The following is a 13,627-nucleotide window of genomic DNA, read 5'->3' on the forward strand; positions in this document are numbered from 1 at the left end:
CAAAACCTATACACACATATAGATCAATATTCGAATTGTAGCCTATTTATAACGCAAAGCCCCCCCACCCCCCACCCCCCAAATAACTGCTGTCAACACGCATAAATACTAAGTAAGGTTTTACTTTTCCAGATAGGCCTATTCAAAAGTTCCACTATGAATAGCTGGGAATGCAACTATAGATAAACGTACATTAGAATTCCATTGTGCTTTTTGCACACATGGGCAATAAAGTGCTTTACTCATGCAGGCGCACAGAGAGAATGGTAAACGACTGAACCCCCTATTGAACAGAGGCAAAGCAGCAGAAAGAGAGAAGAGCTGAGCTGCGACACTCAGTCACAGAGAGGCAGAGGTGTGAATGAGTTAGGCAGAGGAAGAAAGGCAGCCTTGGAAAGTAATAGCGGGTTTTCTGTTGCATATCGGTTGAAAGTGGGAAAAGAGATTACAACATTTCCGGTAGAGAGAAAAGAAGGGGAGAGTACCCTATAATTTCGTTTTTAGAAGGGTTTGCCATACTTCTCCACCAGAGCAAAGAGGTATAGTGCACTTTGTGGATTTGTCTTTAAAAAAAAAAGTCTGCTGTAATTACGCACAAATCTTTCACACATAGCACAGCTATTGGAAACTCCAAGCTAAATTATTATGAATACATGCATTTCGGTCTTCTTCTTTTTTGTTAAATGCAAAAGTTTCTTTATTTGTTCAGTGTTGTTTTAGGGACACCGAGGACCCGTTGCAATGATAAGGATTTTGGTAACGTGCGTCTCCACGGTGTCCATCATCGGGATGGTGGCCGGTGCTCGCGGTGGATACGGGATGAGTATGTTCGCGGCTCAATCCTCTCCTCCGGACCCGTGTTACGACGAGAACGGCAACCCCAGACGCTGCATCCCCGACTTTGTGAACTCCGCGTTTGGAAAGGACGTGCGCGTATCCAGCACCTGCGGCGCTCCGGCGTCACGGTACTGCGTGGTGACCGAGAAGGAAGAGGAAAGATCGAGGGACTGCAACATCTGCGACGCCACGGACCCCAAGAAGTCGCATCCCCCTGCGTACCTGACAGACCTCAACAACCCTCACAACCTCACCTGCTGGCAGTCGGAGAACTACGTGCAATACCCGCAAAACGTGACTTTGACGCTGTCCTTGGGGAAGAAGTTCGAGGTGACTTACGTGAGCCTCCAGTTCTGCTCTCCTCGCCCCGAGTCCATGGCCATCTTCAAGTCCATGGATTACGGGAAAACCTGGGTGCCCTTTCAGTTCTACTCAACCCAGTGCAAGAAAATGTACAACAAACCGAGCAAGGCTGCGATCACCAAGCAGAACGAGCAGGAAGCGATCTGCACGGACTCGCACACGGACATGCAGCCGTTAACGGGCGGCCTCATCGCGTTCAGCACGCTGGACGGCAGACCCTCCGCGCACGACTTTGACAACTCTCCCGTCCTGCAGGACTGGGTCACGGCCACCGATATCAAAGTGACCTTCAACCGGCTGCACACGTTCGGGGATGAAAACGAGGATGACTCGGAGCTCGCCAGGGACTCGTATTTTTACGCCGTGTCTGACCTGCAGGTCGGCGGTCGGTGCAAGTGTAACGGGCACGCGTCAAAGTGCGTGAAGGACCGCGAAGGGAACCTGGTGTGTGAGTGCAAGCACAACACGGCGGGACCGGAGTGTGACAGATGTAAGCCGTTCCACTACGACCGGCCGTGGCAACGCGCGACGGCCAGAGAGGCCAACGAGTGCGTCGGTGAGTCCTTTCTGATGCGCTTTACCTCACCAAGTGCAGCCTGAGGCTAACCTTTCAGAATAGGTTTCATTAATGAGTCATAAATGATATTATGATAGTATCCTGCTTTAATTAAGGTATGTGGTCATAAAGCAGTGACGATTGTTGATGCAAATGATTGGTGTTTCCCCAGTCTAAAGTTTGAGGCTACATTTAATATACATGAGTCATTTCTGATGTACTTCTGCTCAACAGGTGCTGATGATTTGTTTTCAGGCAAACATTTAATTATAGGTTTCATTAATGAGTCATGCGTTAATGTTATTATGGAGGTATAGTGAAATATGAAAATGTATGAATGAAAGTCTCCTGCTTTAACTGGGATCTGTGGTTATTGCATATATAACGCAGTGACGATTATTAGTGCAAATGAAGTGTTTTCCTTGTCCAAATGTCCGAGGCTACATTAAATATGCATTGAAACTTTGAAATAGTTTGGATTACTCTGAAAGCTATTTTCTCTCAAATTGGTATAGGCAGAATATAATAAGATAAATGTATATTAGAGTACAAAAATGCTCAATATGTTGATATTTCATTAGTGGTTTTAGATTTTTGGACCTCGCAAGATGCAGAAATCTCTAAAATGAAAAAAAAAATTGGGTGATAAGCTTAAAAGAAAAAATCTCAGATCTCAGCCTTTAGTTTCATTCTTTCTCTTTTTTTTTTATTAATTGATCAACTTTAGTTCCAAAAGTATAACATCACTTACTGCAAATGAACATACTGAATCAAAATTAGACTTCTTTTTAATTTCTGAAGTTTAGGATTATTATTTATTTATTATTTTTTTCATATTTCATCATTTTCCTATCAGAATCTTTTGAACATATGAATCTAATGAAGACTCTCAACCTGAGCAGTGCACACTGGCTTATTCAATTAAGCTGTTAAAATGCTCCAAACAATCTGCATTCATTATAATTAAAAATATGTAAATTAATTTAGATATTATTTAAGTTATTGCAAGATTTTTTTAAGATGAATAGGCCTTTTATTCACATAATTAATGAGAGGAATACTTCAGAAAATGACTTTTACCCACATTTTACTCATGTGAACGCCTAACAATGTGTCCATGTTTCAGCATAAATCCTATTATATAATCCCACATAATTCACATTACTCCTGCAAGTGATTAATAGATCAGATTCGAGACATTTGATTATAGATTAAAACAAATCGGTTGTAATCTCATTTTAAAACAAACTACTGTTGCATTTTTTACAACTGTTTTTATTTCTGCAACAAATTTAGCTTGGAATCACTCACATGTTATACAGACTGCCATATCGTGCTCATAGTTGTTCCGCTTAATGGGTGGGTGGGTGTAACTGAGTTTGGAAGTGCCTTTCAACACCCATTCTGTGGAAGGAAGCGTTCTGGAGGGCGAGATCTGCTGAAAAGACTTGTCGTGTTATTGCAAGGCAGGTGTCATTATCAGATTGAAGGGAAGATTACATCAGTCTTGTTGTTTGTTTTGTCGAGTTGAAAGTAAACTGCTGGGTTCCAGATGAAAAGTCCGTTTCCAATTCAGGAAAAAAAAAAAAAAAATAGTATATGTGTCATTGTGAAATAACTGTATAATTACTTTCATTTTTGACTAATCATTTTGCATTCATCATAAAGGCTCCTTCAGTAGTTTCATCAAATTTCTAATTGCTCTTTTTATGGCCTGTCACATTTACTACCATAAACAGATTTTCTCTATTCTATTCATGCCGTGTTAAACATGACTCCCTAACAAAAAAAAAAATCAAGCTGTCAGCAAATGATATTTGATGAGGTTGTTGTCACTTGGTGAACTCAAAAACTAAATTAAAAACGTGTGAACAGATATGAAACGCTCCTGACAGATGGCCGTCACGCACATGCAAACATTGTTGCACAGTAGATGAATGTGTGTCAGTGGGCCTGTGGTTATAAATAAAAGTTCATTCCCATGAATGGAGAATGAGGGCACCATCATGATATGAGAGATGACTGACAGAAGCTGTTTTCTCACTCTGTGCTTTTGCACGCGACAATCCAGAGGTGAACAGGAAGACTGATTGTAAATGAGATCAGCCAAAAAAAAAAAAAAAAAAAAAAAAACACGAAGAAAAAAGTCTGGTCAAAAGTTTTGTCTCAAACTTTTTTCAAAGAGATTGTTACATCTGGTACAAATTAGCTTGCTTTGATTAGGTGTCTCATAATTAAGAGGAAGTCTTTCTGTCCATTCTACTCTGTGGAATGAGGTGGGCAAGGCAGGTATTTGTGGCAAATTAGGTGTAGCATTCACACGATGATAGGAATGTTATCTAGATACTTCCAGATTTTATGTATGCACTGTACATTTTTTTTTGCCAAACTTACAAAAACATGCAGGGCAAAAAGCCAGCACACTAAAATATGTCATGCAGTTATAATGTTATTTTTATTATTATTATTATTTATTCCACATTTGTGCATTATGATGATAAAAATATTTAAGATAAAGGTCTAACCTTGCAGATGCATTCAGTTGTTTTGCTAACACTAAAACCACACCTGCTATTTGAAATAAATGCATTAACTATCACCACATTACTTTAAAAATACAGAGTAGAATATAATATAATACAGAGTAGAATATAATATAATATAATATAATATAATATAATATAATATAATATAATATAATATAATATAATATAATATAATATAATATAATAATATTTTTAAGTCATGTGCAGAGGTTAAAATTACAGTGTCACTTTTATTGATAATAAATATAATAAATTATTTGATAGAAAAATACTTAAAAACTGTTTAAAAAATAATTTGTAGATTTTACAATTAAAAGTATCATGTCTTGTGCAATTAAACAATTTTAAATGCAGCTTCTGAAAACAGTTATGCATAAGTGGAAATACATTTGCATATTTGTTTAAAAAAGCTCTAAAATGTCTTGAAATAAATCATTTATTTGCTTGTGTAAATTTGGCCAGTCCAATCATGATCATTTGTTTCAAACAGAAAGTTCTGCTACATGAAATAGCTAAAAAATTAAGTATTTTATTTTAGGGGTTTAACTTGTCTAGTAATCCAGAATGCACACGGATGACACAATTTATTACAAATATTTTGATGTATTTTAAATTCATCAACTGTTTAAGACATAGAGATCTCTCAGTATATAGTAGCTTTCAGAGTTTTTGTATTTTTGTACTGTAAAATTTATATGTGTGTATTTTCCTGTAATATATTCCACATCTGCATTGTGGAGGATGAAGATAAAACACTTTAGATACAACTTAAGAGACCTCAGCTTTCAAAATTAGTTAAAATATTTAAAATGAGTTAAAAGAAGTACAGGAGTTTATTTTAAATGACATTAGCTTGTCATGTAAGCCAGAATTGACACTAACACCTGCTCAAAAAATCAGGTGCATGATGCCACTGTTTATGACGCATTTAACCTTTCATAAACTATTCATGCATAACTATCTATCAGAGCTACTGATGGCTTGGTATGTGAATGCTGTATCTTTGTAAGATGTGAGAAGCGATATAACAAAATCTGATTATCAGACTCAGGATCTCTCTCAGTTACACAGATATGACACTGACACAATGCAAAAATCATTTTTGTGGAGTTAAAAGAGCTAAATGTGTCATTTGATTTGATCTCTGGCATAATATTGAATTAAATATATATCTCATAATGCACCTATCTATTTTATAGCTAATTTAGTATTTAAACTTTAGATTGAAAAGGCAAAGGTATGGATGCCTTTTTCCACCACATAATGAAAAAGTTACAGGACAAATTGCTTTCTGGACTTTGTTTTTCAGAATTGTGAGATGTACGCACAGAATTCTGACTTCTTCTTGAATTTCTGAGTATGTCTCACAAATTGGACTTTTTCCCTCAGAATTACGTGTTTCTTTTTTTTTTTCTTTTTTCGTTTAGACCATGGAATAAAAAAACAAAAGTTAATTACAACATTTTGTCTCACGATTTCTATCTCGCAATTCTGAAAAAATGAGAAATGAGAAAAGGTTTTGTTTTTTTATCCCATTATTTTTTGTTGGAAACAGGCTTCCATACAATGATGATAAAATCTCCTATGATAAAAGTATACAATTTTATTGATAACCCACAGCATTCCTAAGATCAAAACTTTCATCTTTCATCTTCTTTTTTTTTTTTTTTTTTTTACTAAAAGCATGTGCAGACTTGGAAACCATATGAAAATTCCGCTTCTTTGGAAACTTTCAAAACATTCATTTTCACTGTGCACAAATATGTCTTCAGCAGGCAGGAGGTTTTCAATAGTTTGTGATTAAATCAATACCAAATTGGCTCAAACCTCCATCCAACACAAAGTTCTCAAAGTTCATAATATAAAAAAATAGGTTAAAATGACAACTTACAAATAGACATGAGGCATTCCTGCGCTCCTGATATATGAGTAGACTTCTATCAGGAATTGCCCTAAAATTAAATTAAATATAGTTTACAGATTGCTGTTTCTGTTAGCAAAACTTTGTTGTGGACTAAACATTCACGTAAGCAAGTTAACCCATGCGTGGAAGCTAATTAAGGCAGACGTGCATCGCAGCTCTTGACACAGAGCAGACTGCTGGAATTGTCTTGTGTTGGATCTCTCTGCATTGTTCCACTGTGGTCCTCGGGGTCGTGGTGTTTTTTGGCCTGCTGTGATGCGAGCAGACTAAAAGGAACCATGAGCAGATTTCTGGGCTACCATGAAGAGCCGCTCGAGATCTGCGGACCATCTGTGGTTTTCGGACCAACCAAAGTCTGATGAAAGAGTTGTGCAAAAGGGTGATGTCATAAAGCCTCTGCAGCCCCCTGCAGAAAACAATGACTGCTAGACGTTCAGTTCCTCGTGTGTGTTTAAAGGTGTTAGTGGAGCTTTCAGGAACAACTTTCATTTAATTAAACTAAAACTGTTTCACATTTTGAAAAAAAATTGTATTGTATTATTTTATAATATATTTGTATTGTATTATTTTGATAATAATCATAATAATTACATTATTAAAATTTTTTTTCTTTTAACTTAGTTTTTATCAGTTACTTGATTTGAAGTTTCACACTGAATAAAAAGGGGAACAATTCCTCTTGCACAAACAGTTTTAAGTAATATTTTAGCCCTTTTAAATTTGAATTTGTCCATTAAAAAAAAAAAACCTATATATATATTTAAAATATTATATAATATTATATTAAAATTATAATAGTTTCTTGCTGCAGCGTTACATTGAGTAAAAAGGAGTAAAATTCCTCTAGCTCAGATTTCAGGAACAAATGTCATTTTAACCTATTTTTTATATTATGGTATTTTACAGAAATTTGAACTGATATTTGATTTTTTTATTATATTATTTATAATAATAATGAGATTATATTTAAGCGATTACTTGATTTCTATAAAAAAAGTATTGCAATTATTAAAATCATGACAAAATAAAACAGCAATTTATAGTTTTTTATATTTTATTTCAATACATTATTTATAATTCCAGATTTAAAAGAAATCTTTAACTTCGTTTGCATTACTTTAGCATCACACTGAGTAGAAAGGGGAAAGCATTTTTAGTTCAAACACTGGAGCATGGAACTAGCAAGCCCAAGGTCATGGGTTTAATTCCCAGGGAATGCATGCAGTGATAGACCTAAAATTCAGTACAAGTCGCTTTGATTAAATGCATCTGCCAAATGCATAAATGCAAATGAGTACAGCCCCACCCACTGTGAAATCTGATTGGTCTAAAATGTTGCATATCATATCATAGTATAAAATAAACATAAAAAATCTTCAGGTTTTCTCGTCACAAAGCAGTTTGGGGTTAGACAAATTTTTAAGAACCTTCTGTTATCAATGTGCCTCAGAATATCAAGTTATTTGTTAAAAACAGGAAATTAAATAGTTTAAATCACACAAAACTACGTCTGTGTGCCCCCTGTCCCTAAATGAGAAGAAAATGAAGCCACAAAAATGAAAACAAATGCTAGAGATAGAAAAAAGTTTGAGCTGCTAATGGGAAGCAGAGCTGCTTCTGACACCAACTGCATGGAAACTTACACATCTCCTAATGCCCCTGCAGTCAACTGACTCCATGACTCACTCAGGGCAAACCATTCAACATCAGGACAGAAAACACACAGTCCAGAGTGGATTAAGATCTGCCATTGAGATAGCTGTTACTTCCTTATCAGATCTAAAAAAAATAAAAAAATAAATGAAATAAATGTGAGCTTCCTTCATTACGTTTTTTATCCGCAAAGTTAACTGTGCCACATCTCTGCTCAACACAAGTTGTGCACATAAGTGTAACATGTATAACATGTACAAATACTTGCTCACATCCTTAACCTTAAAGGGATAGTTTAGCCAAAAATGAAAATTGTTCTTATTTACTAACCTTCTTGTTGTTCAAGTTTCTTTTCCTGTTGAACACAAGAGAAGATATTTTGAAGAACGTAGGCAAACGTTTGTGTGTGTGTTTGTTCAAAAATTGATGGTAGCCATTAACTTTCACAGTAGTTTTTTCCCCAATACTATGGAGGTTAGTGGTTACCATAAACTATTTGTCTTCAAAATATATTTTTTTTGTGTTTTGAAGAAACTTTTTTTTTTTTTTACATAATTCTTTGGGAAACACCATTTTAAAAACAAAATGCATACGAAAAAAAAAAAACACTTACTTGCTATTGACTGTTTATGCAATACTTTTCCTCTAGAGAACAAGTCTTTAATATTACATTTCTTTTATTTATAGCCTTTTTTAAAACATCCACGAAACCACAAGCATTGTTTGACTAACCAAAACTGTAGGATCGCAGGCTTGTGATTTTGTGGTAAAGTACAGGGGGAAGAAAAAAGAAACAGCAGAACAGAACAAGACAAAGAAAACACAAAAGGGATGTATTTTGGGATTTCAAAATCCAAACCCCAGTGTATCACCAGTGCTCTGGGCAAAGAGCTCCATGTTTTAGGGATTTTGTTTTGTTGAGCTCATAATTCAAAACACACATGACTTATGAGCCAAAAGGCTTTGTTTGGCTTTATGGGAGTTCAGAGAAAACACGATATATCCTGCTTTTAGAGGCTGGTTAGGAGAGGTGGTCCGTTTTCTGGTGGAAGGGTCTGCTTGCTTTGGCCTTCTGCTTGTTTCCCTGCTAATATTTATGTTTTTAATCCCCCGTCAGTCGGTGTATATTTACGATCGGCCTTTTGGGTATTATTTGAATCTCTTTTTGGATGTCTGTGCTGGTGTTTCATCCACGGGGTCGAAATTCTTGCCAAAGCTTTCCGGCAGGTTTCAGGTCCTGTGATGAAGTCACTTTTAAAATACACCTGTTTTGGGAAAAATAAAGGCTCATCTGTGAAATGCTGAAACTGAATAAAATAGTTCTGTGGCAGTATTGAACAGTAACAAATTATATGTATTATTATACTGAATAAATGACTGAAGGAATTTCTATCTTCTATATATTTATACGTATATTGCTATTTGCACTTGAAATTGAAATTTTTATTTTGAGTAATCCTCCACTGTACAGTACACTCTTAGGTTACATTTACTCGACAGTAATGTTTTGCATACAAACAACAATGTTGTCAAAATGATACCCATCAAATGGAAATGCAAAAACAACTAAAGCCACTGTATTTTGCATGCCATGCCAGTAGGTGGCAATGCAAAAATGTAATGAGATGCTTGGTTGGTAGAGAATGGGTTTTGCAAATTGCCAATCATTGAAAATAATTTATGTGGCCTCTATTACATCTACGTTGGACTATGGCAGTATAGTGTATACATCAGCAGCTAGATCTCATCTAAAAAAAATGGATGTAATTCAGGCTCAGGCATTGTGAGTGTGTAGTGGAGATTTTAAGACATTGTCTGTCTCAGCTATACAGATAGAGCTAGGAGAAATACCACTGGAAGTAAGAAGGAAGCATCTGATTGCAAACTACTGGGTTAATTTGCAGGGGCACAATGACTTGCATCCCACAATAGAAGTGCTGAAGAAATGCTGGCTGAAAGAGAGAAGTAAAAAGGACAACTTTGGTCATATAGGGCACAAAATAGCAAAAGATCTTGGTTTGATTGATATGAAAATTAGTTCTACAATAGTACATTCAGTCATGGCTCCATGGAAGATAAAATGTCCAGAGGTACATTGGCCTCTGTTAGAGATTAAAAGGAAAGAAAAACATGCTGATTAGGTTTGGGTGTTTAATGATAATGTTACAGAAGTATACGGGGGGGGGGGGGGGTGGGGGGTGCATTCCTCATTTGTCCCCCTCAACCCCTAATTTATAGTAGAATTAATTTACTTACTGTTCCACACTCCAGAACAGAGGGGGGTGGTAATGCACCAAAAAGATGGAGGCCAACCGCCATTAAAAAAGAAGAAAAACAAGAAGGTGGCAATGCCACTTTGTAAAGAAACAGGAGGTGTTTCTCAATGTCAAGGAAGGATCCTCGGAAGTCAGTATTTCGAGGATGCTACGTCATCGACATCCGTCGAAGGACTGTTCCAATGTCGAGGATCCTCGGAATTTCAACCAATGACTGAGTCCTTCGTTCGAAGAATATCCCATACACAGGAAAGGATGAAAATGTGTATCCTTCGCGCTCTTCGCGCTCTCAAAACACCCACAATCCTATGCGTGCAGCTTTGCTATCTAACGTTTGTTATAAAAGTAAAAAATGTCGAACGTTAGCGGAGTCGGAGCGTTAACGGTTTTTATTTACGTTACCAAACATTTGTTACAACTGAAGTAAATATAAGTAAAGTTTGACATTTAAATGCCAGTAAAAATTACTACCTATTGATATTGTAAATTATACAAATATAAATGGTTAACTGAACCGGACCTGTCATTTAACAATTGGTTGCGTCAACGGCATTTCTTTTATAAATAACTAGTTAAGTTCTCCAAAGTAATTTAATGATACCATTCACAGCGTTATTCAAACGGACCTTTTCACTGACGTAATGACGCAATTACGTGGACTTCCTTGCCTGTTCCATTTACGTGTTCTCCGAATGCGAAAGAGGAGTCTCACCTAGCCTCTGAAGGAAGTGACCTGGAAGGATCAGTCCTCCCAAGGAGGTATCCTTGACATTGAGAAACGCCTACTGAACATGTAGTACACATGTGCATGACATCCCCATTTTCACAAGTTTGTACATTTTCATAGTCAACATTAGACAGATATGATAATGGAATTGTTTTTTAAAAACTTGTATTTTAAAAAGAGTTTTCAAAATTTTTAGGCCCCCAAAACACCGTTGCTGTGTAAAAGAACAGCCAAAATGCTCAAACCGTTTTCCATTTTTAGTTGGTGTCTTTTAAACACTCACTTAAAGCCAGGGTTTTCTTAAAGTCTCTTCACACCATTATAGCATTTATTAAATTAAGTGGTATAAATATATTTATATGTATTTATATCATCTGTGGAAGCCATAGGACCATAATATGTTCGTCCAACCAAAATGTCCCGTCCAAACATTATGTTAGGTTGTCTTGCCTGCCTGTTAAATATGTATTTGCATACCTCTGTGCACCCTGTTTGGGCAGACATGATACATCTTTAGTGCATTCCAGCATGAATGAAAGGTGCTATTATTATAATATTATATGCACTGTACTGTAATGTTTTCTCAGTGGTGAATGAGACATGAGGTAAACTCAATTCTGCACCAAAGCCATCTTTCATCATGTCACAGGTTAGCCCCTGGTCTGTCTGAGTGCGTTCATTTGTTTGTGGGAGGCGTGGCTTTACAGAGTGATTATGCAGAGAAGGTGGGGATTTTGCTTTCAAAGCTAGCTTGCTATCACTAGCCTTTCTGATATAGCTTACCTTCACGAAAAAAAGGGTTCTTTGTTGGAATTCATGGTTTGATGAAGAACCTTTCCATTCCAAAATGGTTCTTCAGATGATTCTCTGAGGCATTCAAAGAATACCATGGTATTACCATGCAACATATACAAGAAATTCCTTAAAAGCACCATTTAAGTATTTAAACACACCGCATGTGTAAGTATTGTTTGAAAAACTGATGACACAGTATGTTGACCGTGCTAACATTCTTTTAGTGGGCAACCACAACAGCAGCTCAGAAGTAAACATGTATTTTGGGGTTTAAGGGTTGTGGGTAGTTGTGCATGTGTGAGAGAGTCAATATCTGCTTGTGTGGTGTAACATTTATGTTTCTGTTGGATTTTGCTGTGCCAGTTTTAATCTTTTTTTGCCTGCGTTTGTGATAGCGCTCTGGCCAACGCAGGACCACCCTGAGTTAGAGAGACAAAAAGGTGGAATAATGAATGACACTTTTTCTGCTCTCTCTCTCTCTCTCTCTCTCTCTCACACACACACACACACACACACACACACAAACACTTCTTTTGGATTATACACACTGGCACAGACAAACAGAATTCGTACTTCTTGATTCAGTGACTCTTTTTTGTGCCGCCACATATTCAAGCCAGGGCTAAAAATCAGATTCCTTTACTACTACCCACTTTTTTTTGTATTATTCCAGCCAATTACCCCAAATTCCTTTCAGATCTGCTGCCGCTGCTGGGACAATCCGTAGTTGAACTATTTTAAATGATGAGTAGCTTGTAATGTAGCTTGAATAACAGCTTCAAACTAGCCTCCTCAACATTGCTGTTACCATCACATCAAAGGCGCATTTGCAGTGAAGGCAGAAATGAGTCCAATCATGACTACATCTGCACAATGGCTGCCAATGGGGAGGAAAAGATGGATGAAGTTCTTCTGTCATTGGCTGTTGAGAGATGATTCAGACAGATTCGTGATCTCCCACTGGGTGGCCCACATGCTGTCAGAAAGCAGATGCATTTTCAAGCCATAACTATTCTACATATCAAACCATCTAGAAGACCAGATTTCTGTCTGTAAAACCAGTTAGGGATCGTTGCCTTGTATCTGTGGCTATGAGTACAACAATAAGCAGGAAGTTATTGTTTACAAGGTCATCGAGGATACGCAGAGCAAATGTGGGCAGCCATGCCATCGTTTTGGTCCTTTTACACTGAAATGCAATGAGTTTTCAAAATTCTCAGTTTTCGAGGGTCAAAATGCTGGAGTAGTTTAAACAACAGCCGTAACCGTCATAAAAGTTATGCGTTTTAAAACAAAAACACACTAGTGTGAACGTAGCTAGAGGCAGTTTATAAGAGACATGCCACTTCCTCAAACCTCAATACAACTATATAAGGAAAACCCGTAATGGCAAAGATGGCGGTTGTGTGCACATGTCCCGCCCCTCCTGCTAGAAAGCCAGTCATCTGCTTTTAACAGTCAATCCGGGAAACATTTAAGCCTATCGTCTGGTTCCACTGACGTATGCGCACAGCTGAGGAATGCTTGCGCATGCGTAGTAAAGGTATAATCTGTGGGGAAAAAGGCGTTTTAAACCTTATTTTGGGGCAAAGTCATCAAAAATTTTCAGCAATTTTTATCATATTTTACTGCTGTTTCTATACATGTAGTTTTTATGTCCCGGTGACCAGTGAAAGTGCAGTTCTGACTCTCTGCCCATTCATTTAGATAGGAGCCTGGTCTTGTTAGTCTGAAATAGCTGCCCGTAGGCTACGAACAAACTGCACCATGGTCATGTGACTTCAATATCATCACCATTAAACTTCCTTTAACTCTTTAGTTAAAAAATACAAATAAAATACAAATACAAATTTTCGCCGAGTGTTTTAGTCTGAATAGTCTACAAGAGCATGATTATAGACACAATGAGGCTGTCAAAGTGGACTAGTGAGCAGATGAGTTTGTCTGTTT

General features: G+C 37.0%; 1 protein-coding gene across 1 annotated transcript in view; it reads left to right on the forward strand.

The window, feature by feature from the left end:
• The first annotated feature begins 316 nt into the window (after nt 1-316).
• The window catches only part of LOC127951763 (netrin-1-like), a 68,719-nt gene continuing 55,408 nt past the window's right edge, over nt 317-13,627 (forward strand). The window contains exons 1-2 of the mRNA XM_052549764.1: nt 317-539; nt 710-1,756. Coding sequence (XP_052405724.1) covers nt 742-1,756 — 1,015 coding nt within the window. The 5' untranslated portion in view covers nt 317-539; nt 710-741. The remainder of the gene's footprint in view (nt 540-709; nt 1,757-13,627) is intronic.

This window comes from Carassius gibelio, chromosome B3 (assembly GCF_023724105.1).
Source record: "Carassius gibelio isolate Cgi1373 ecotype wild population from Czech Republic chromosome B3, carGib1.2-hapl.c, whole genome shotgun sequence".
In the NCBI taxonomy this organism is placed as follows: Eukaryota; Metazoa; Chordata; class Actinopteri; order Cypriniformes; family Cyprinidae; genus Carassius; species Carassius gibelio.